This window comes from Aspergillus nidulans, chromosome V (assembly GCF_000011425.1).
Source record: "Aspergillus nidulans FGSC A4 chromosome V".
Classification (NCBI taxonomy): domain Eukaryota; kingdom Fungi; phylum Ascomycota; class Eurotiomycetes; order Eurotiales; family Aspergillaceae; genus Aspergillus; species Aspergillus nidulans.
Window position 1 is genome coordinate 1,454,955 of NC_066261.1, and position 19,038 is coordinate 1,473,992.

The 19,038-nt window shown below is 50.1% G+C and overlaps 11 protein-coding genes across 11 annotated transcripts, besides 1 other annotated feature; 7 read left to right on the top strand and 4 right to left on the bottom strand.

Moving 5' to 3' along the window:
- Positions 1–19,038: part of a sequence feature (contig 1.98 826..565485(-1)) that runs on past both edges of the window.
- pre4 (proteasome core particle subunit beta 7) lies at positions 269–1,346 on the top strand. Its single transcript, XM_658295.2, has 3 exons — positions 269–402; positions 453–600; positions 662–1,346. The coding sequence occupies exons 1-3, from the start codon at positions 373–375 to the stop codon at positions 1,264–1,266; spliced, it is 783 nt and encodes a 260-aa protein (XP_663387.2). The 5' UTR covers positions 269–372; the 3' UTR covers positions 1,267–1,346.
- On the bottom strand, positions 1,422–2,545 carry ANIA_05782 (fumarylacetoacetate hydrolase family protein; the record flags this gene model as incomplete). The annotated part of the gene is made up of 3 exons (XM_658294.2): positions 2,449–2,545; positions 1,606–2,327; positions 1,422–1,554 (listed from the first exon to the last, which is right to left on the bottom strand). The coding sequence occupies exons 1-3, from the start codon at positions 2,461–2,463 to the stop codon at positions 1,422–1,424; spliced, it is 870 nt and encodes a 289-aa protein (XP_663386.1). The 5' UTR covers positions 2,464–2,545.
- ANIA_10717 (succinate dehydrogenase assembly factor 1) lies at positions 2,751–3,318 on the top strand. The gene is made up of 3 exons (XM_050612237.1): positions 2,751–2,877; positions 2,958–2,989; positions 3,042–3,318. The coding sequence occupies exons 1-3, from the start codon at positions 2,797–2,799 to the stop codon at positions 3,163–3,165; spliced, it is 237 nt and encodes a 78-aa protein (XP_050468179.1). The 5' UTR covers positions 2,751–2,796; the 3' UTR covers positions 3,166–3,318.
- On the top strand, positions 4,017–5,275 carry ANIA_05781 (Hsp20/alpha crystallin family protein). Its single transcript, XM_050612238.1, has one exon. It carries the CDS (start codon positions 4,142–4,144, stop codon positions 4,757–4,759), a length of 618 nt encoding a protein of 205 aa, XP_050468180.1. The 5' UTR covers positions 4,017–4,141; the 3' UTR covers positions 4,760–5,275.
- On the bottom strand, positions 5,447–7,941 carry ANIA_05780 (uncharacterized protein; the record flags this gene model as incomplete). The annotated part of the gene is made up of 1 exon (XM_658292.2): positions 5,447–7,941. One exon carries the CDS (start codon positions 7,939–7,941, stop codon positions 5,662–5,664), a length of 2,280 nt encoding a protein of 759 aa, XP_663384.1. The 3' UTR covers positions 5,447–5,661.
- ANIA_10728 (ATG3/ATG10 family protein) lies at positions 9,697–10,558 on the top strand (the record flags this gene model as incomplete). The annotated part of the gene is made up of 4 exons (XM_050612239.1): positions 9,697–9,849; positions 9,923–10,042; positions 10,094–10,309; positions 10,358–10,558. The coding sequence occupies 4 exons, from the start codon at positions 9,697–9,699 to the stop codon at positions 10,556–10,558; spliced, it is 690 nt and encodes a 229-aa protein (XP_050468181.1).
- ANIA_05779 (U2 snRNP complex subunit MSL1) lies at positions 10,633–11,391 on the bottom strand (the record flags this gene model as incomplete). Its single annotated transcript, XM_658291.2, has 3 exons — positions 11,233–11,391; positions 10,968–11,181; positions 10,633–10,920 (listed from the first exon to the last, which is right to left on the bottom strand). The coding sequence occupies exons 1-3, from the start codon at positions 11,295–11,297 to the stop codon at positions 10,633–10,635; spliced, it is 567 nt and encodes a 188-aa protein (XP_663383.2). The 5' UTR covers positions 11,298–11,391.
- ANIA_05778 (WD40 repeat domain-containing protein) lies at positions 11,541–12,946 on the top strand. Its single transcript, XM_658290.2, has 4 exons — positions 11,541–11,848; positions 11,900–12,486; positions 12,552–12,792; positions 12,842–12,946. The coding sequence occupies exons 1-4, from the start codon at positions 11,626–11,628 to the stop codon at positions 12,880–12,882; spliced, it is 1,092 nt and encodes a 363-aa protein (XP_663382.1). The 5' UTR covers positions 11,541–11,625; the 3' UTR covers positions 12,883–12,946.
- Positions 13,184–14,466, top strand: ANIA_05777 (lipase family protein; the record flags this gene model as incomplete). Its single annotated transcript, XM_658289.1, has 2 exons — positions 13,184–13,456; positions 13,525–14,466. 2 exons carry the CDS (start codon positions 13,184–13,186, stop codon positions 14,464–14,466), a joined length of 1,215 nt encoding a protein of 404 aa, XP_663381.1.
- On the top strand, positions 14,705–15,179 carry ANIA_10729 (uncharacterized protein). Its single transcript, XM_050612240.1, has one exon. It carries the CDS (start codon positions 14,760–14,762, stop codon positions 14,952–14,954), a length of 195 nt encoding a protein of 64 aa, XP_050468182.1. The 5' UTR covers positions 14,705–14,759; the 3' UTR covers positions 14,955–15,179.
- ANIA_05776 (WW domain protein) lies at positions 14,705–18,662 on the bottom strand (the record flags this gene model as incomplete). Its single annotated transcript, XM_658288.2, has 3 exons — positions 14,705–15,512; positions 15,578–16,202; positions 16,237–18,662. 3 exons carry the CDS (start codon positions 18,660–18,662, stop codon positions 14,937–14,939), a joined length of 3,627 nt encoding a protein of 1,208 aa, XP_663380.1. The 3' UTR covers positions 14,705–14,936.

Consider the following 19,038-nt stretch of genomic DNA (forward strand, 5'->3'; position numbering starts at 1 on the left):
CCAGTTGGAAGCCGCATCTATGAGCAACTCTTTTAAATGTGACCTTGAAAGAATTACGAGGTTTTTGGTAGGTATTAATGGTCGATTTTACTAGTCAGCAGCAACTGTAACGGAAATGGTGTATCAGGTGTCTGAAGGCTTCTGTAATAGTGATTAGATAGATCGTGGTAGGTCGTGCTCACCGCCTAAGGTGATAGCATGGCTCATGTAATTGAGCTCCGTCAGCTCCACGACTGCCTAGCTACTCTTTACATCAATTGCAGCCGTCCAGGATACTACGACTTTCCTCCATCGATAAATACCGGTCCACTGCAATACCGTGCTACTAAAACTACTTCACTTCTCGACATCTTTTACAAACTCACTTTCGTCATGAACCACTTTCCTGGAACATGGGGCCGGGTAAGAGTTCCGGTACGCAAGTCGTTGAACATCTCTAATATCATGTTAAGCCCAGGGATGATGTCTACGGACCATACGACTCATCATACCTCCAAACCACGGGACCTAAAACACACACTCAGTCGCCAGCAGTTACTGGAACCTCGGTCATCGCCGTCAAATTCAATGGAGGTGTTGCTATTGCTGCCGATAACTTGGGTACAGTCTCGCTTCTGTACACGTTTATTTCACGACCATGCTCTGACACTTGATCTCTTAGCATCATATGGATCTTTGGCCCGATTCACAGACGTCAAACGCCTACGCAAATTCGGCGACGCCGCTGTCATCGGATTCAGCGGCGACGTATCAGACATGCAGTACATCGACCGCCTTCTAGAGTCCATTGATATCCGCGAAAACTACTCAGTGCATGGTAATCAGCTCAACGCGAAGAATCTTCACACCTATCTGTCGAAAGTTTTCTACAAGCGGCGGTCTGATTTTAATCCGCTGTGGAACCATATCCTTGTCGCTGGATTTGATTCGGAAAAGAAGCCTTTTCTGAGCTCTGCCGATTTGCTCGGAACTACGTTTTCAGCCCCGCACCTTGCTACTGGCTTTGGTGCTCATCTCGCGATCCCAATCCTTCGTCGATTGTTCCCAGAGGAGCGCCCTATTGAGGAAATCAGCAAGGAAGATGCAGTGTCGGCTTTGAAGGACTGTCTCAAAGTTCTCTGGTACCGTGATGCGCGAAGTATGGACAAGTACTCTCTAGCCTTAATTACGCAGGAGGGAATTGAGATGCATGAAGATCAACAGGTCGAGGCTCAGAACTGGGCGTTTGCTGAGAGCATCAAGGGATATGGGGCACAAGCTGTTTAGTACGTAGATTTAGGATTTTAACAGCATTATGAAATGACTGTTTTTGCGACTCTGTCTTGTCCCCAGTCAGGGGCCATTTCATGAAGTAGGAATCTATATATTGCATAAAACTACACGAAACCCACACTAATTATGCCGATCAAAGGCTTCCCGCTTCACAGCTTGACAGATGGTTTGTCGAAAACCACTCTATTCAAGCAGGAGCCTACCCCTTCAAGGGAGACTTCGACCTGGTCGTTGTGCTTCAACCAGAGCGCGGGCTTCCTGCCCATACCGACTCCCTGGGGGCTATGCATTCGTGAGTATTTGGCCTCTGCTGTTCATAGGATACGGACTTACGTTCCAGTGAAGATGAGATCACCCGGCAGCAAGGTAGTGCCTCGAGATAGGAACGATACTGTCTGCGCGACATCAAAAATCATATCCTTGGTCGACGAAGACTGAACCTCGCGGCCATTTAACTTCGTGGAAATCCTCAGGGCATTGGGATCACGAATCAACTCCGAAGACACAATACCTGGTCCGAAAGGAGCCCAGCCATCAAAGCCCTTTCCAAGACCCCACTGCCCACCGCCACGCTTTATCTGCCAGTCGCGATGAGAAACATCATTGCCAACAGCATAGCCAAGGACATATTCCAGAGCTTTGCTTTCAGAAACATCCTTAGCTTCCTTGCCAATCACAATGACAAGCTCACATTCATAATCCAGGCCTTGCCCTTCTTGGGCCATAAGAGACACAGGGATATCATCGGTTGGACCTGCAATGGCAGTAACAGGCTTGTAAAATAGGACAGGGTATTTAGGGATTGGAAGGTTTGATTCCTTTGCGTGTTGCTCATAGTTCAGGCCGAGGCAGCGCACAGTCTTAATATCTTTTCTTGCTAAAGGGGATAAAAGCAGCTTCACTTCGGCAACTTGGTCGGTGACACAATACTGCCCAAAGATGTCACCTTTAATGACTTTTGCCTTGGTCGTTTTGGCGATGTCAGTGACGCCAGCAGGGAGAGTGGCATCCCCATAATAGACGTGGCCGTCCTTGGCAAGGAAGCGAATGAGACGCTGTACGATATAAAAGTTAGCCAGAATATATAGCGGCCAAATCTTTACGGCGCACGAGCCACCGTAAAGTGGCAGCTCGTATGCATTGTATGCATCTTATATCACTCGTAGAATGGCGTACCGAGAAAGCAGGCATGTTATAAATAGCACAGTTGCCAACGACCTTGTGATATGTATGGTATAAGTTGGGTGATTGACCCCTGATTCGACAAATTAAAGTAACGGTTTGGTTGATTCTCGGACGACGTGGGGAGAAGCAGGGGCCCCGTCAACTTAAATGCGAAGCTCTCGACCCCAGATACTCGGCCGGTAAAGATAAAAAGCAAACTCCAGGCTTCGGATCGGCAGAGCCGGGTTCGGGGAGCGTCAGCTCTACGTATTTCCCGCGGCATCGACTTCCTGGAAATTTTCCCACCAACAAATGTCACAATAACATCGATCCTCTACAAACGCAAATTGTTACAATAGAATGGCACGTCTCTCTGGATTGCAGAGAGAAGTGCTGTCTCTTTATCGCAAATGCCTCCGAGAGATTCGGAAGAAGCCCATCGTGAGTAGTCATCCGCTTTTTCAAATCCCGAGAAGTTGTGATCGGTGGATAATACTCACCACTTACTTTCCTTGACCCAGGAGTCGAGAAACAATTTTAAATCTTATGCGCGGTACGTAGCGTTTGGCAATTTGTCCAGCTCACTCCCGCTTATAACTCAGCAGGGCGGAATTCCAAAAGCACATCTCGATAAGCAAGAAAGACTTCAGCGCGATCGAGTATCTTTTGCGCAAAGGCTCAAGGCAGCTTGAGATGTATTCATCCCCAGGAATTCGCAATATTCGCTAAGTGCCATTGGTCTCGGACGAACGGTGACGGGTATCACCTCTTTGAGGTATTGAGACGCCGGAAGTGTTTCGTTCTCGAGAGCTTTGCCGTCCTTTTCCTTCAGTGGCGAGCTTGAAGGCTAGTCTTTTTAAATGTGCGACTGATGGTTGTCCTGATGACCGGCACTAGTACTCCAAGTGGGTGGAATAGACCGGTTCGACCAAAATCTTGGGAATAGTCAGCGTGCGCTTTCCGTCTGGTTGCCCACGATACGCACTCAACCTCAAAACAGATCACTACCAGGGTTGATTATATGGTGATATAAGGAGGATTCTCTTCCACTTGTAAGAAAAGCAAATGAGGATGGAACTGATCAAAGCGGCCTTACCTTTGAGAGGGAAAGAGGTAAATACATAGAGCTGTATATTGTTGTACTGGGTGGCGGCATGTATACTGTATACCATGAGGACTACTTTCTTTGATCAAGACGAACCAGATTGAAGGTGACACCAGACATGAGCATGAGCGAATACGTCATACGTAAATTAACCCTTCTGAGCTAACTTCATACCCTCATCTAGCTAGACAGCTTCGATTCTTCATGATTCTTCATATATCACGTGACTACATTTTGCCGAGGTCTTTTCGTGAACTTTCGCGGACTTTCTGGAAACAGTTTATCTTATCGCTCTGGAAGGACCCAGACACATCATGCAGCGCCACGAACGATCTCAATAATGAACTAGCTGTGTTGGAAGCGCCCTGTATGTTCTCCGTAAGCGTTCTTGGAGATACCAGGTCTTTCCAGAAAACAGAATACTCTGTATATAAAAGATGGCTGAAGCTCAGCTCTGGTTGTCTCATCATCAGCAAATTCACATCACTCTGAGTTCACTAAAGCTTCATCAATTAGACGCTTCAAAACAAAGCATCCTCGCAATCCACAAGGCATCAATTTCCTCGACATTCTCATAAACAAACCCACGTCACAGGTACAATGGCTTTCTTCCCCCGCTACTGCTCAGGCGACTTCGCCCCTTTGTTTCAGCTCCTCGACGACTACGATATGCACCAGGCCACCCGCCGACCAAACAAGAAGGTCACCAACGTGAGAACATTTGTTCCTAAATTTGACGTCTACGAGCAAGGGGATCGCTACTATCTTGATGGAGAACTTCCTGGAGTCTCACAGAGCAACATTGAGATCGAATTCACCGACCCTCAAACCCTAGTTATCAAGGGTCACTCTAAGAGAAATTACCACCACAAATCCGAGCCTGATACCGATGACAAGTCCGAGACATCATCGGTCAAGTCTCTTCAACCCACAGTCGAGGATTGGGATGAGATGGAAGATGCTACACCTGCGGTCGAGCAAACTCCATCTTTGGGCCCCAAGGAAAAAGCTGTAGAGAAGAACTCCAGCACCAGGAGTCAGGAACCTGCCTACAAGTTCTGGGCATCTGAGCGCTTGGTTGGAGAATTCTCTCGAACCTTTGCCTTCCCTACCAGAGTGGACCAGGACGCCGTTAGGGCGAGCTTGAACAACGGTATTCTGTCCGTGGTTCTTCCGAAAGAACCAGCTCCTCAACTCAAGAAAGTCCGCGTGGAGTAGAGAACAAATACAAATACCTTCCAACCTGCCAGTACGACGACGACGACGACGACGACGACGATGACTCCTAATGACTCCGTGAATGCATTGCGACACATTGGACTACTCAATTAGCATGATATGATGACGTCAAGTACGCTTGGTTGCTTCTGTTATACTTCTGACAAGTTATGTTCGGTTTCGTCAAGGACGGATCTGGGATTACATGGGCTAGCTCTATCTTCTTTTGTACCTTTACCACCTCCAGCATGTTAACTTTGTACTATAGCGGCAAGGGTACTGGAATCTAATCTACACTATCAGATTTAATCTGTATGGTCTTCTGGTACGTAGTAGTGCTCAGTACACGAGAAGTAGATGCAAAACTTGTGAGTATGCACTATTTTGATAGAGAACTATTGGTCAACTAGAAGTTATCATACCAAGTAGAACAACTACCTAGTCTTTACAAGTCGCGGGCTTCTGCGATCCCCTGCTTCCCGAATTGCAGCCTAGTCTACAGATCATTCAACACGATATCTAACCCTATGCCTTTAGTGCTGGAAGAACCCACTTCTGCCCAACGCCGAGCCTGCTGTCAGTCTTAGATATTTTGACTCGCCGATTTCATTATTGTCTCGATTTTGAACTCTTCAAGTTATAATATAGCTGTAAAGTAATTGATTGTGAATGATTGATTGTGAATGATTGATTGTGAATGATTGATCGTGAGTGAAGATAAGAAGGCTAGTAAAAAAAAACCGCCAGGGTCAAGGAACGAGGGAATGGTTACTGAAAGCCGGGACTCCATGAAGGGTATACCTAGAACCAAGCATGAAAGACAGACGCCGCCGCCGCCGACGACAGGGTTTTATTACGAAAGAAAATACTCAAGGTTGAAGATTGAATGTGCAATGCGAGGATCATGCGAAAACTGCCGCCAAGTTGGCAATTCTCTGCCCAGAAGGCTCGCGGTATTGATATCCTATGCTCCGACTGCGCGTTCGACCGCGCGGTGGCTCAACTGCAAACTTAGTGCTCTTTTGGTCTGGCAGTGAGAGAGGAGAAAAGGCATTGCCAGGCATAGGGGGCAAGTTGTCCGCTTTCGCAGCGCTGCTGTAAGACGGGTATGATAGCGTTGCAGTGCCCGTTTGACATCCTTCTGGTTCTGCGGGATGTGAATTGATGGAACAATTCTGATTGCGCATGGCGTGATGGCTAGTGAATAGGGCTGCAGTGTTGTCGCTGAAGTCTGTCCTTTCGCGAATATCAACTCGGGAACCGCAATATCCTGAGGTAGATATGGCCGCATACTGACATAAACTATCCAAATTGCAGTTTGGACGGGATGTTCCGTACTCCTGCCCCATTCCGGAATCGATAGTATGTAGTGTAGTAGGAAAAGGTAGTCCTGCTGTTGCGTAGGAAAGGCTACCTGGTTGGGTGGAATGTAACGGGACGGGATATGTGCTATCTGAACTCCTAGGTACTGGAAATGATAGCCCCCTTGACCGGCTGCTTGCTATAATCTGCGGCTGACCACGTTGCGCCCGGGGTATGCTCGCTGGTCGGTTCCGCAAGACCTGTCGAACGTTTGATTTATGGTTCTGGAGACCAGGATCATGGTTGTTGAAAGGCTGAATACTGGCTGTCGCCGCCGTACATAAATCGCGCGAATTCAAATTTTTGTAGCAATCCTCGAGAGTGAATCTCCGGAAGCCCGGAGAGCGCTGCAGAGATGTATGTGAATCAAGCGAATTCCGGTGTGAGGTGGCGGAGCTATAGCCGCTGTCGCCTCTTCTGTGCGAACTTGCGCAACTGCTATAACTGAGATGTCTCTCTGGAACCTTGTCAGGTAATAAAACGACGGCACCTTCCCTATCGTGAACCGAAACGCCCTCGTCGTCGGTTCCATGGCCCTCTATCCCGTGACCTAATATGGATGTAGGTGGTTTCTCAAAGGAGAAAGGACTAGCAGGGAAGTCGACATTATCCCTTTCTGCGACAGCACATGAGGTGTTCAGTATACCTGTCCGTATACCGTTTCTTGCCGAGGGGCTTGGATAAGGTAGCACGTCGAGGTGCGATTTCTCTGCTTTACCAGATATATCACTCACAGCATTATCGAGACCTCTGGGAGTGTCAAGGATTGCATAATATTTCGCGTACATCTCTAGGCCGTCCAATGAGGCCGACCGCGACACCTGTTCTGCAACCTTAACCGCGCCCGAAAGATCCGTTGCGTCAACATCATCAGGGATGGTTTCCGAAGTGAGGCTTTCTGAGTGCTCCAACTGTGACCGGTCGCTCGGACAAGGGGATGCGGATCCATTAACCACATGAAGAGATCCCAGTTTGAGGGATCCTAAGTGAGTGTATCCCAAATCGCTGGGCGTAGCTGGACGTAACTGAGAGAAAGCCTTCACGTCACTAAACAAGACATCCACATGAGTGTGCCAAGGCGGCAACCCAGGCTCAGATAGTGCGTTACTTGGATCAGGTGAAACAATGGCATCATGACAAAATTCCGAGGACACGGGGGTAGCCTTTTTTGTTGCTTTTCTTGTAGCAACTCCAGGCCGCACGAGCAGAGAACGTCGCCGTATCTGAGGTACCTCCTGGCATTTTACCCTTGTATGAGAATTGAATGAAGCGAATCTATCAAGGGTATGTCGCTGTTGGACGGCGCTCCGGGCTCTCTGAGACGGGGAGTGAACGGAATAAGATCTTTTTGGCTGCCCAATTAATGGGGACTGAGGATTGCTTTGAAGAGTCGTCGGTTGGAAAGTGACGACTTCAGAAGGGTGAAAGGAAGTTCGTCCGTACAACGAGCCTCTCCTGGTTGGGGTGGGAGTGGGAGAAGCATGCGGCGGTGGCCATATACCGGCTGCAGTGTGAATACCTCGCTCAGCAACAGGCAGCCTTTTGGACTTCCATGTCGTTTCGCGTCGCAATGGCTTAGCAGATAAAGACTGTGACCGTAGATTGTGTGACCCGAAGTCATCAGAGACAGCAACAGGAGCGCCAGTCCAAGGGTTCTGCCATTCTGTCGGAGTTGATGGGAGCGAAAAAGCTTGATCGCCAGGCTGATGCAGTGAGTGTGAGCTAGAACAGCCTGGAGCTGCTTGATTCTGTGGTGGCTTTGATAGCCGGTTTGAACGTCGGCGGTTGGCTTTAGTTTGCACCGAGAAAGAGCTTCCCATGACTCTCAGTGAAACCTAGAGTCTCCTGGGTTAGCTTGTCCTGGTTTCAACTTTATGAATAGCATGAGTGGAACTGAAAAGCCGATCAATTGTAAATGAAATTTGTAGAAAGAACAACATTGGGGAAGCAAGGTATGCCCGACAGGAATTCGATTTGGAGTCGGTCAGAACATACATGCAGTATGTATGCCAGATTTGGGATGACATGTCATAAAGCGGCCGGTGGACCGCTTCCATGCCAACCGACTATTGAAAACTCGAATGAATTTCCTTCACTTCCCTATGCTCCAGCTCCGTTTTCGTGGTGAAAGGGGGAGTAGGTATAGTGCCAGTGTGGTAGGCTCTGTGGACAGATACACTTACCTAATAGAGGGCTGCAGAAGCAAAGGCAATGCGTATAATAAATGATCTAACGATAAATAAGTGGGCGTTTGGGCAAGAATTTGGGGATTAGTGCAGATAATAACGGGGTATAGATAGGAAACCAGAGAACCGGCACTTTTATACAAATGGTGGCCGAATTTGGACAGAAAAATAATGATATGTATGGAGAAAGAAAGCCCTGGTTCAGCAAAAGTAGCCACCCCGAGGGAACATAAGGCGCTCCATGAGACATAGAAGAGGAGCTGTACGGACGCGATCTTAACGCCATGGTCGGTCGGAGATACAAGTAACACACAATGACGAATGCGTTTGTTAATGACAATGACCAAACGGAACCGGCTCCAGAAGATGACGAGACCGGCAGCGAAAAGCCGGGGGCCAGTTGACGGCGCTTAGAGGGGAGATGCGTGGACGCATAGCAATAACCTTAATGCAACCGGCTCTGTAAACAGTGTCAGAGAGTTTAATCAGTCATTTCCGGTCGCGGACAGCCCACCAGAGCCCACCCAAGAAGCGCGTTCAAGCCGTCTGAAATCATGACATACATAGTCACACTCTCATCTAGTTTAGGACCTTAGGTAGCAATCCAGGGAGGTCAAGAATGTTCATTGATCTGCGCTAGTTCAACGGCGTGTTCCTTGTTCCCATGATGGGCGGGTCGGCGGGGGACCGTTCGGAGATGCTTCCATCACCGTAAGTTTAATTGGGATCTGCTCAGGAAACAAGAGGAAACAAGATAGAGACGCAGTCACGCAGTGAGAACGTCAGTTGCGAGACCAGGATCCATCCTGGTACACGAGGCTTTGATCGAATGGCGTCCTGAAGATCTAGGAGGGTATCGCGCCTCAGGGTTGCAGGATGTAGTCGAGCAGGTTTGTTGTGGATGGAGTGGATTTGGCAGCTTCATTACCCCGCTCTTCAGATTCTAATGTCAACCAACCGCTTTCAACCAGGTTGGACGTCCTCAACTTCCACAGCAACAAAGTCAGAAAGGACACAGTAGTGAGCCACAGCAAAATACTCCGGACTTTCCACGGTCTAGCATTGGATACCCGATCTGACGTCTTGAGAGGGTAGGTCTGCCTGTGGCCTTACCGGTTACGGTTAGAGATTATTTTCGCATTCGGTTCGTAGCTGGATACGCCCAGGCGGCGGATCAACTACTGCGTTTTACTACATACTTTTGCATCCAGCTCCTGCAAGCAATCCCAAGCTCTGCAGCTGCGACTAGACGTTGTCTGTGCTCGAAACACCTGGGTACTGAGTGTTGATTTCCGAACGCTGGGCACGAGTCGGTGTACCTCGGTGAAGCATTCCTGCAACTGAAAAGCCTTCTGCTTTCCCGGCTATCGCTCGTAGGATTTGAGCTCAATGGTCCAAATGGCCGCAGGGACAAAACAGGGGGTGTTATCGTCTTTTCCTTATCTCGCGAATGACGAGTTCGAGAGTGGTTGCCGCGCCTTTCTGCACCGAGTTCAATTGACCGGTAGGTTACCAATGCAGTGGTCGTCGGTTCGGTTCCAGGTAAATCAATTATTCAAGCCGTCCTTTCTCATTCTTCACCCCATTAGTTAATTCATCTCAGCTAACCGGCTAGACAAATGGCCAAATCTTGAAGATCTGTCAAATACTCAGCCCTGACTACGACGGTCCCGCACGGTCACTGCAGATAGAAGACACAGCGGACTTGCAGCTAGAAGCGTGGGAAGAGGACTCTGTAAAGAGAGATTGGCCCTTTCACTTATTTCTCATTACCTTCTGACCACAGCAGCAGGAAGCCTTTATCCGTACATCCAATTCTTGTGAGCTACAGGTAGACTATGATATCCTCCTCTCACCAACCTACCAAGTTCCCGTCCTATATTTTGTCTTACGGCGTATGGACAAGCTTCTGGGCTTAGATGAAGTCTATGAATATCTAGTCCCCGATCAATGTAAGAGGAATATCCGAAACATGGGTATCATGGGTGGTATTAGTTTCGGTGTACGTGCCAGTAACCTCGACACTGAACGCGCGGCTCATATATGGTAGTATCATCCAATATTCGAAACACCAGCGTTCTTTGTCCATCCGTGCAACACAGCGGACACCATGAGGGACGTCGCAAGCGAGCATGACATCAGCCCCGAGGCATATCTCATTATCTGGCTCGGCTTGGTGGGTAGTTCTGTTCGTCTCCAACTGTCAAGTGATCTCTTCAAGGCAACAAGTATCCCAAAGCCCAATGCTTAAAGAATGCCCGAGATCGCGTGGTTGTTGAAGGGCTTCTTTAGCTCAAGTATTTATGCTCCTTGCCATATTTCAAACTAATCCTCGTCTGAGGAGGCCTCCATTGGAACATCACTTTCCTCATCCATCGGCGCTTCGCCTTCATCACTCTCATCTTCGCGTGGCCGCTTCACTCCTTGAGCAGTCCCGTTGGGCTCACCAGAAGGCTTTGGAGGCAAAGCGGTTGCCCCAGGGGGTCCGCTAAAAATCGATTTTTGAAGATCCGTTGACACAGTCGGAAGTTGACCAGGAGCTGTTGCAGGAGCGACATAAGTTCCGCGAAGCCTGGCAATAACGTCTGAACTGCCCTTAGCGTAGACAATTTTCTTCCAGTACGTCAGTCACCACCAGTCAACGCTTGGAGTGAACCTACCATTGGCTTCCCAAAAAACTCGAATCCTTGAAGTGCACGCATTGCCTGTGTACTTGCTTGGATATCTTTGAAAACAACGTGGGCTTGGCCGCGCATCTTTTCGGTTTTCATGGCCACAATGTCGAGAACGGTGCCATATGTGGAAAAAAGTGTATAAAGGGCGAGTCGGAGGTCATATTTTCGAAGCTTGTCTGGGAGGTTGGTACAATATAATCTTCAGGAGGAGTCAGCAATCTTGATATAGCCTTGAGAAGGGACATCTGACGTTTGGTTCGGAAGACCAGCAGGCGGCTTCGCTGGGGCGCGAGCAGGGCCTGTTTTTGTAGCCATTGTCGACAATCAATTATATTTCAAGGTACCGAAATAGTGAGCCGTGTAGATTGACAAGGTGGATTGGCCGCAACCTTTACACTTCCAAGAGTCGGAATATAATGTGGAATGCGTCGCGTAAATGCGTCGCGTAAATGCGGCGTTGAAGTTGATGTGAGCCGTCTTCAGAATAAGCTGGTCACATGACTTGAAGTATTATCTAACCGTTCATTCCATGGGTCCGCAATTCGCATCATAGCCCCAAAGCTCCCCAGCTCCCCGCCTACCAGGTGTCAACTCAACGGCAACTCGGCGACAGTAGAGAGCTCCTCCTGTCCTTACAACAACAATGGCTACCGCCGAACCTCACCACCTTTTTCACGCTCCTATTGCTGATCATTCGTTCTCATCCGACAAATCAGTTCTTGCCGTTGCCCGAGAGAACAATGTGGAGCTTTACCAAAAGACAGGCAGCAAGTTCTCCCTGACCGATGAGCTGAAGGGCCACGAGAAGACCGTCACCAGCGTGGATATCGCACCCAACTCGGGTCGCATTGTTACTTGCTCGCAGGGTAGGAACAAAATTTGTCTTGTTGACTGTAGCTAATTCAAACCAAATATAGACCGCAACGCCTACGTTTGGGAGCAGACCCCCACAGGATGGAAACCCACGCTGGTACTACTTCGAATCAACCGGGCTGCAACTTTTGTGCGTTGGTCGCCATCTGAGCAGAAGTTTGCTGTTGGATCTGGTGCCCGCGTTATTGCTGTATGCTACTTTGAGGAGGAGAACGACTGGTGGATTTCCAAGCACCTGAAAAAACCCATTCGGAGCACCATCACCACACTGGCTTGGCATCCGAACTCTGTTCTCCTTGCAGCAGGCTCAACTGACTCTCATGCGAGAGTCTTTTCCAGCTTCATCAAGGGCGTCGATACGCGCCCGGAGCCGAGTGCTTGGGGAGAGAGACTTCCCTTTAACACCATCTGTGGCGAATTTCTAAACGACTCTGCCGGTTGGATTCACGGCGTGTGCTTCTCCCCAAGTGGAAACGCGCTTGCATTCACCGGGCATGATAGCAGTGTCACTATCGTGTATCCTAGTGCCCCCGAGCAGCCTCCCCGCGCCATGCTGAATATTTCGACACGTCTTCTTCCATTCAACAGTTTGATCTGGAATGGAGAGAACGAAATTATCGCCGCTGGCCATGTAAGTTCTGGCCTATATGTTTTTCTGTTACCCAAATCGACAATGACTCTAACTTGATGGCGTAGGACTGCGAGCCATATCGCCTTCGTGGAGATGAAAATGGTTGGCAATTGGAGGGCACTATTGAGAACAAGGCAGGAGCTGGCGCCGGCAGTGTCCGCGAAGAGTCTGCCCTGAACATGTTCCGTCAAATGGACTTGAAGGGACAGACGCAGGCCGACACGCAGCTCAAGACCGTTCATCAAAACACCATCAACACAATTAGAGTCTATGAGGATACCGCTGGCTCCGTGCACAAAATAAGCAGTAAGTCATCTTAAACATACATTTCTAGCATATACTGACTGCTGCCTAGCAAGCGGAGTTGACGGCCGTGTCGTCATCTGGACCATCTGAGTTGGTTCTTGGGCTGAGCTTCATACAAATAGTCACAAATAGAGATATAATAAAGAGTAACAATTCACATTTCAACTCGAAACTTCAGTTCTGGTCACTCACAGTACCGAGTAGTCAGGTGGAATCAGCGGGTGATACTCAATGCATGTGGGGTTGTACATGTGGCCTGATCGGGATAAGCGCTGCACTAGCGTTACCCCAGATTCGCCGCTGTTATGTTCAAGAAGCAACGCCAACCACTCTATATCTACCTAGCCCCCGCCTCGTTGATGCCCAGGTACAGCTCTGGTGCTACGCTACTATGACGGTGTCTCTTGACAGTTTATTCCTTACACTTATTATATTCCTCACGAGGCTATGCAGCGTCTCGACCGCTCACGTGGTACCCCTTGAGGCCAGCAAGGATCCCGAAAATATCACGCCAGGGAGGCAAATCTCCCAGGAACTATTTGACTCTATTGAGGAGCTGGCTCATATTGTCGATATCGCCTACTGCATTGGGACTACTGGCATTAGAAAGCCGTTCCAATGCCTCAGTCACTGTGATGAGCTAAAAGGGTTTGAACTAATCAACGTGCGCTTTTCCACAGACGATCTACCCGAGCCGTTTGAGAGATAGTAGCTGACTAGATAGAAACTCAGACATGGCATACAGGTCCCTTTCTCTCTGATTCCTGCGGCTACATCGCCCTCTCGCATCCCCCCTCACCGAAGCGAATCATAGTCGCTTTCCGCGGTACATACTCAATCCCGAACGCAATAGTTGACCTTTCCATGTATCCCCAGGAATACATACCGTTTTCCCCAGGCAACGATACTGACGGCGATGCACCGAAGTGCGAGGACTGTTGGGTCCATTTAGGCTTCATGAACGCATGGCGTTTAACCCGCGCAACAATCCTAGACACCATCTCCGCAGCAAGAGACCAATACCCTGATTACGCTCTAACCCTAGTAGGCCACTCTCTCGGCGGCGCAGTTGCCGCTCTCGCAGGAACAGAAATGCAGCTCCGCGGATGGGAACCCGTCGTGACGACTTTCGGGGAACCAAGGGTAGGGAATAAGGCGTTTGTCGACTATCTAGACACCGTGTTCCGCCTGGAATCTGGCAATGAGCGGGTGTGGAAATTCCGCCGGGTGACGCATGTGAATGACCCTGTACCCCTAATCCCGCTTACAGAATGGGGCTACGAGATGCACAGCGGAGAGATTTATATTGACCGCGTTGAGCTTCCATTTTCTGTTGACGATGTCAGGTACTGCCAGGGCGGGTCCGATCCAAACTGCATTTCAGACGCGGAGGGGAAGAGCACAACTTTCTCCCCATATAGCTCGCAGGGCTTTGATCTCTCCGAATCCAACATGGAGCAGCAAGTCCTTTCGCGCTCGCCGCACCAGTCGAAGGATCAGCAACAGGAGAATGAGAAGGGAGCTTTTCCATATCTGGAATCCCAGAGTACCTCGTGTCTGCCATGGGGTATACTTCCACCTAGGTTTCGACTGTGGGAGCTATTCTACTCTCATCGTGACTACTTTATTCGTTTGGGGCTTTGCGTTCCCAAGGGAGATTTGTCAGGGGGGTGACGGATTATTACCTCTAACCTGGAATGCTAATGAGACATGATTGGTAATTATATATGCTTTTGATGGCCAGGCGTAATTTATCATATCGAGGTTAGCACCAGTTCAATATAATAAACGAGCAAATGACTTGGAATAATCTCCCGGAACTGAGTCTAGGTATAGGTTAGACCTTGAGATTCAGGCGCACGAATCTTACGTCAACGTCCCGTTCGGTGGGTTGCTGATAATCTAATATATTACATCCCGTTATGTAAGAGAGATGACAGACAAAACGGAAAACGCTAACCCATCAGATGAAAGCAGCACTTGAGGTTGATATATCAACCAGTGACATAGATACGATGTATAAGAGGAGAGATATCGATGCAGAAATCTCGGACAAGATGAGAAGGTATAAACAGGACAAGAAGAAAGGAAGACAAAGTAACGCGAATCTGGAAATCAAATACATTAAAAAGACTCGGCATCAATCACTTCCCATGCTCTAAACTCGGCACAATAACCGGTCCATACTTAACCACCTGCCCAAACGACCCATCCCCCTGCACCATAAAATCAATAGCGAGATTCAACTTCCCGTTGCCAGCGGGGAAGTGTAGACCACCGCCCTGCTGCCCATACATTGCAAGAGACATCTGGCTACCGCCAATAGAATCCGGGTCATAGGCGACGATGGCCACGTAATTCCGTCTACCCATGAGCTTTTTATGCTCACGCGCCTGGCCAGTAACGTCATTCTGAAAGATCTCCATCATGTCCTCTTTCGTGTCGGAGGGCTGGGAAGGGGTGGAGCGGTGGCCGTTTGCTGGGACGTAGAGGGGCTTGTTGCTCGAGTGGAGCATTTTGATGATATATGAAGGTGGAGGGCTGTTTACAACGGAAGAGGATATGAGCTGGTACATTGTTTTGTGGTCTGAGGGGTGCGCTGGGTCGTGGACGAGGCCAGCGCCGCAGACATTGACTGCACCTGAGAGGAAGGTCATTCGGAGAGATTTCTGGTGTGCTATTCCTTGGAGGGTGCGAATTAGGTAGGTTCGCTCTAAGTCCTGTTATTTCATGTTGGGTTAGTTGTTGCCTACGTGTGTGGATGGGCGGCGTGGGCATTACGCACTTTTGACTCATGAGTCCATTGATCACGGAGCTCGTCAAGCAGATCGAATTCACCGAATGGGCTTAGTATTCCACCCATGAGACCACTTTTGCCGACGGCTCGCTTAACGGAATCGAATCCGGATCCGACGACGTCCTTTGCTCCCACTACGCCCGCAACGGAGCTGGTAACCTTGCCAAGGACGTTATAAGCGCCAGTGACGGCTCGCTTGCCGGTTGTAAATGTTTGAGCGATGTGCTCGGCTGTTTCCAGGCGTGGGTAAATAAGGGGTATTGAGACCATCCACAGGCAATGCTGAACTGTGGGAGGGAGCATGGCGATCTTGGGAAAGATGCCTTGGTATGTCGGTCCAGCGAGTACCTGGTGTTGGTTGCGCTCTGACCGACAGTCGAGACCAACGAGGACTACGGCTGGCCCGAGGTATTTGACGAAATGCCAGCCGGTACCTGTGATGGTAAATAAATCATGGTCGGTGCTAACATTACGGAGGATATCGAGTGTCGTGTGGTGCTGGAAGAGTAAGTACATTTCAATCCCAATGCGGCCGATGTTCTTAAACATATTGGAAAATTGCATATGCTCAGGGTATGAGCCGAAGCCGTCGAAACTAGCCATGTCAGCTTGTCTAACAAAGAAGATCAGTTGCGTAGAGAGCTCACATATCATGGTCGTCAATTTGGCAAACATATGGGATCTGAGCAAATGACTCCCTCAAGTATGGCTGGTCAAAATGACTCGTGTAATAGTGGAAGTACCCGTGAGAAACGTCTTGCTCATGGGCGGCCGTCCAAGGCGCAGTCTTCCTAGCTTCTTTTCCTCGGATTAAGAGCCATTGCTTCAGCGATGGAATCTCTTTCCACATGCGGTCGGCATAGATCTGGCCTCCTAAACACAACTGAGCGTGGAACCCGCCAATCTCAGTGTGTTTCTGCATGATATCCTTCCACATGAGGCCCACTCCCCCCAGTCGTGAGCGGTCGTTCTCATTGACGTTGAGTGAGAAGTCATTGCCTGAAGTGGCAATAAAGCGCCAGCTCGTCTCGTGTTGACCGGCAACTAAGAACTCGTAGCGTGTGCAGCCAAGGTGCGACGTGATGGCGTATGTCCATTTGGCGGGACCTGACTCTTCCATCTTTAAATCGATCTCATATTTGTAGAATGTCCACCGTTGGTGCGTAGAGATAGCCATCGCCTTCAACTGGCGTGGATTTGGAGAAAGATCGATACTCTGATGGATATGGATAGTGGGTGGCTGACCGGCATCAGTAACTAGAAGAATAGACCCAAACCATATGCCGCGCTGAACATCCATGTTTGCATAGCGCAGGTAAGGACCAAAATATACTCCGTTAGTCGGCGCTACCTTGTACAATTCCACGCCACTACTTGGGGGGGGGCCACTAAACCCCGCGACAGCTGGAGACTGTAGGCTTTCAAACCCAGGCGTCATTGGGACGCCTGGAGATGCTAATGGTTTGCCAAAGGCTGAAAGGCCCGGCGAGGCTAAGGGATGGGCGCTGTACACACTTCCAACCGGAGACATAGGTGCTTCGTTGAGATTTAGCGGCGTAGGCCCTTTGGGGAACTCCCATTGAGTGGACTGCGTAGGGAGATGGATATAGTAGTACTGGCCAGAGTTTGGGTCCAGATGTGCAATCCAGCCTTCTGGGAGCGGAGGAGGCGATGCCGGGGGCAAACTCGTAGCACTAACTGGAACTGCACTGGCCTGTGCTTGCTGGGCCTGGAAAGCCGGATGCTGGTCTTGCTGGCCACCATTTTGCACGTCGTTTTGTGGCGATGGTCCTGATACCTGCGGTGGCTGTTGCTGTCTTGGATCGTTGGCAAATGCCGGATGGTCCTGGGCCGAGACCATGGGTGCAGCAGCTCCAGCCACCGCGGCTGTCGCCGTAGCAGCAGCAGCAGGTTGCTGTGCTGATGCGGGATTCGATTGGTTTGATGCAGCTGCAAGACGCTGCTTTTCATTCGAATAGCCCTGAGAAGTGGAGGCTGGGCGAGGTACGCTTGAGTAAGCTGGAGGGGGCGACGAACTGATGCGCATCCTCTCCAAGTCTTGTTCGAGGGCGTTGTTCGGTATTCTCGCCGGCTGCTGAGAGTGTGGCGCTTGAGACGAAGCCGCAGCTATGTTAGAAGGATAAGGGCTTGCACTTTGGTTTGATGTCTGTAACGCGACCACCTCAGCGCCCTGATATACGGTGGGCGGCCCATGGGGATGAGACCCTGGCAGCTCAGTCGGTGTCCACGGCCGCTGAACCGGGTTTCTAGGCTGCTGTCCAGCGTATTGTTCTGCTCTTCGCTGCGCTGCAGCGCTTTGAGCCTGCAGCCCGGTCAGGGTCGAGGTGCCCGCAATTCCCGAGGCGGCATAGCGAGCCTCAATATCAGAAGCCGGGTGCTGTCCGGGTTCAACGATGGGTGTTTCCGGAGGTGGAGGAGACCCGCGCTCGGCACGGGTTGTTGATGTGGAAGCTGTAGAGCTAAAGCGGTTGATACCGTGCTGTGGCGGTTGTGTATTCTGCGACGCCGTGCGGGACGCTGGTCTCGCGGAGGTGGAGGGCTGCGGGGGAGGGTAATAGTGCTGGTTATAATTTGGGTACGCCATACTTTGCGACGGACTATCGACTGGAGGTCCTGGAGCCCGCTGTTTCATCCTAGCAGCGAAAGCCTCTCTGTCAGCCGTGTCGACTATGGGAGACTCCGGTAGCGGTTTGGGCGCATTCCCTCGTCGTTCAGCCAAGGTCGATTGTTTTGGCTCGCGGCCATCCCGGGGTCGCAAAGCGGCCGGGTAGTCAACTGGCGATAGTCCTCCACTGGACGTCGGAGATGCACTCTGTCTACCTGCTTGGGCTATTGGGCTCGAACCACTTGAGCCTGAAACTCGGGCATGCTGCTGCAGCCTTGGCCGGTCGTCGGGGTATGGTAGAGGAGCAGCACCCGCAGAAGCCGGTGAGGGAGTCTCTCGTTTGCTGATGCGCAACGGCCCAATTACTGGGGACTCACCCTCCTGTTGATTATCAGGGCTGTTTAGAAAAAGCTCCTCCTGGGAACGATTGTTCCCGGAGGGATTCATCGTGACGGCAGTGTTTCCTCACCCCCCGATGATTTCAATGTAATACAATATAGGAAGGGTCCGATCACACTGCGACTGGCACAACGAAAGGAAAAAAGAAATGAACAGGATTTCCAGGGTTCAGGGGACGCGAAAAAGGAGCTATCGAGGTGGGCTGAGATGCGGGGTGTTGGAGAGAAGAATAGGCGTCAGCGAGGCAGCGCAGGCGCAGTAAATAACGTATACGCCACAGCTCGAAATTTGACTGGGTTGAGCAAGTCCAGACAAGCGCACAAGTCCGTGACCAGCCTCAGCCTGACGGTGATCACCATTACCATCACACAACGAGCAAGTAGCGAATACGATGGTTGGTCGGATGGTCTGAGATAGGCGCCGG

Coding starts and splice junctions, on each gene's coding strand:
- pre4 (XM_658295.2), top strand. CDS start 373: ATGAACCACTTTCCTGGAACATGGGGCCGG. Junction 403..452: donor TTCCTGGAACATGGGGCCGG/GTAAGAGTTCCG, acceptor TATCATGTTAAG/CCCAGGGATGATGTCTACGG. Junction 601..661: donor TATTGCTGCCGATAACTTGG/GTACAGTCTCGC, acceptor TTGATCTCTTAG/CATCATATGGATCTTTGGCC.
- ANIA_10729 (XM_050612240.1), top strand. CDS start 14,760: ATGAAAGCAGCACTTGAGGTTGATATATCAACCAGTGACATAGATACG.
- ANIA_05781 (XM_050612238.1), top strand. CDS start 4,142: ATGGCTTTCTTCCCCCGCTACTGCTCAGGCGACTTCGCCCCTTTGTTT.
- ANIA_05778 (XM_658290.2), top strand. CDS start 11,626: ATGGCTACCGCCGAACCTCACCACCTTTTTCACGCTCCTATTGCTGAT. Junction 12,487..12,551: donor AAATTATCGCCGCTGGCCAT/GTAAGTTCTGGC, acceptor TTGATGGCGTAG/GACTGCGAGCCATATCGCCT. Junction 12,793..12,841: donor CTCCGTGCACAAAATAAGCA/GTAAGTCATCTT, acceptor ACTGCTGCCTAG/CAAGCGGAGTTGACGGCCGT.
- ANIA_10717 (XM_050612237.1), top strand. CDS start 2,797: ATGGCACGTCTCTCTGGATTGCAGAGAGAAGTGCTGTCTCTTTATCGC. Junction 2,878..2,957: donor AGATTCGGAAGAAGCCCATC/GTGAGTAGTCAT, acceptor TCCTTGACCCAG/GAGTCGAGAAACAATTTTAA. Junction 2,990..3,041: donor AATTTTAAATCTTATGCGCG/GTACGTAGCGTT, acceptor ATAACTCAGCAG/GGCGGAATTCCAAAAGCACA.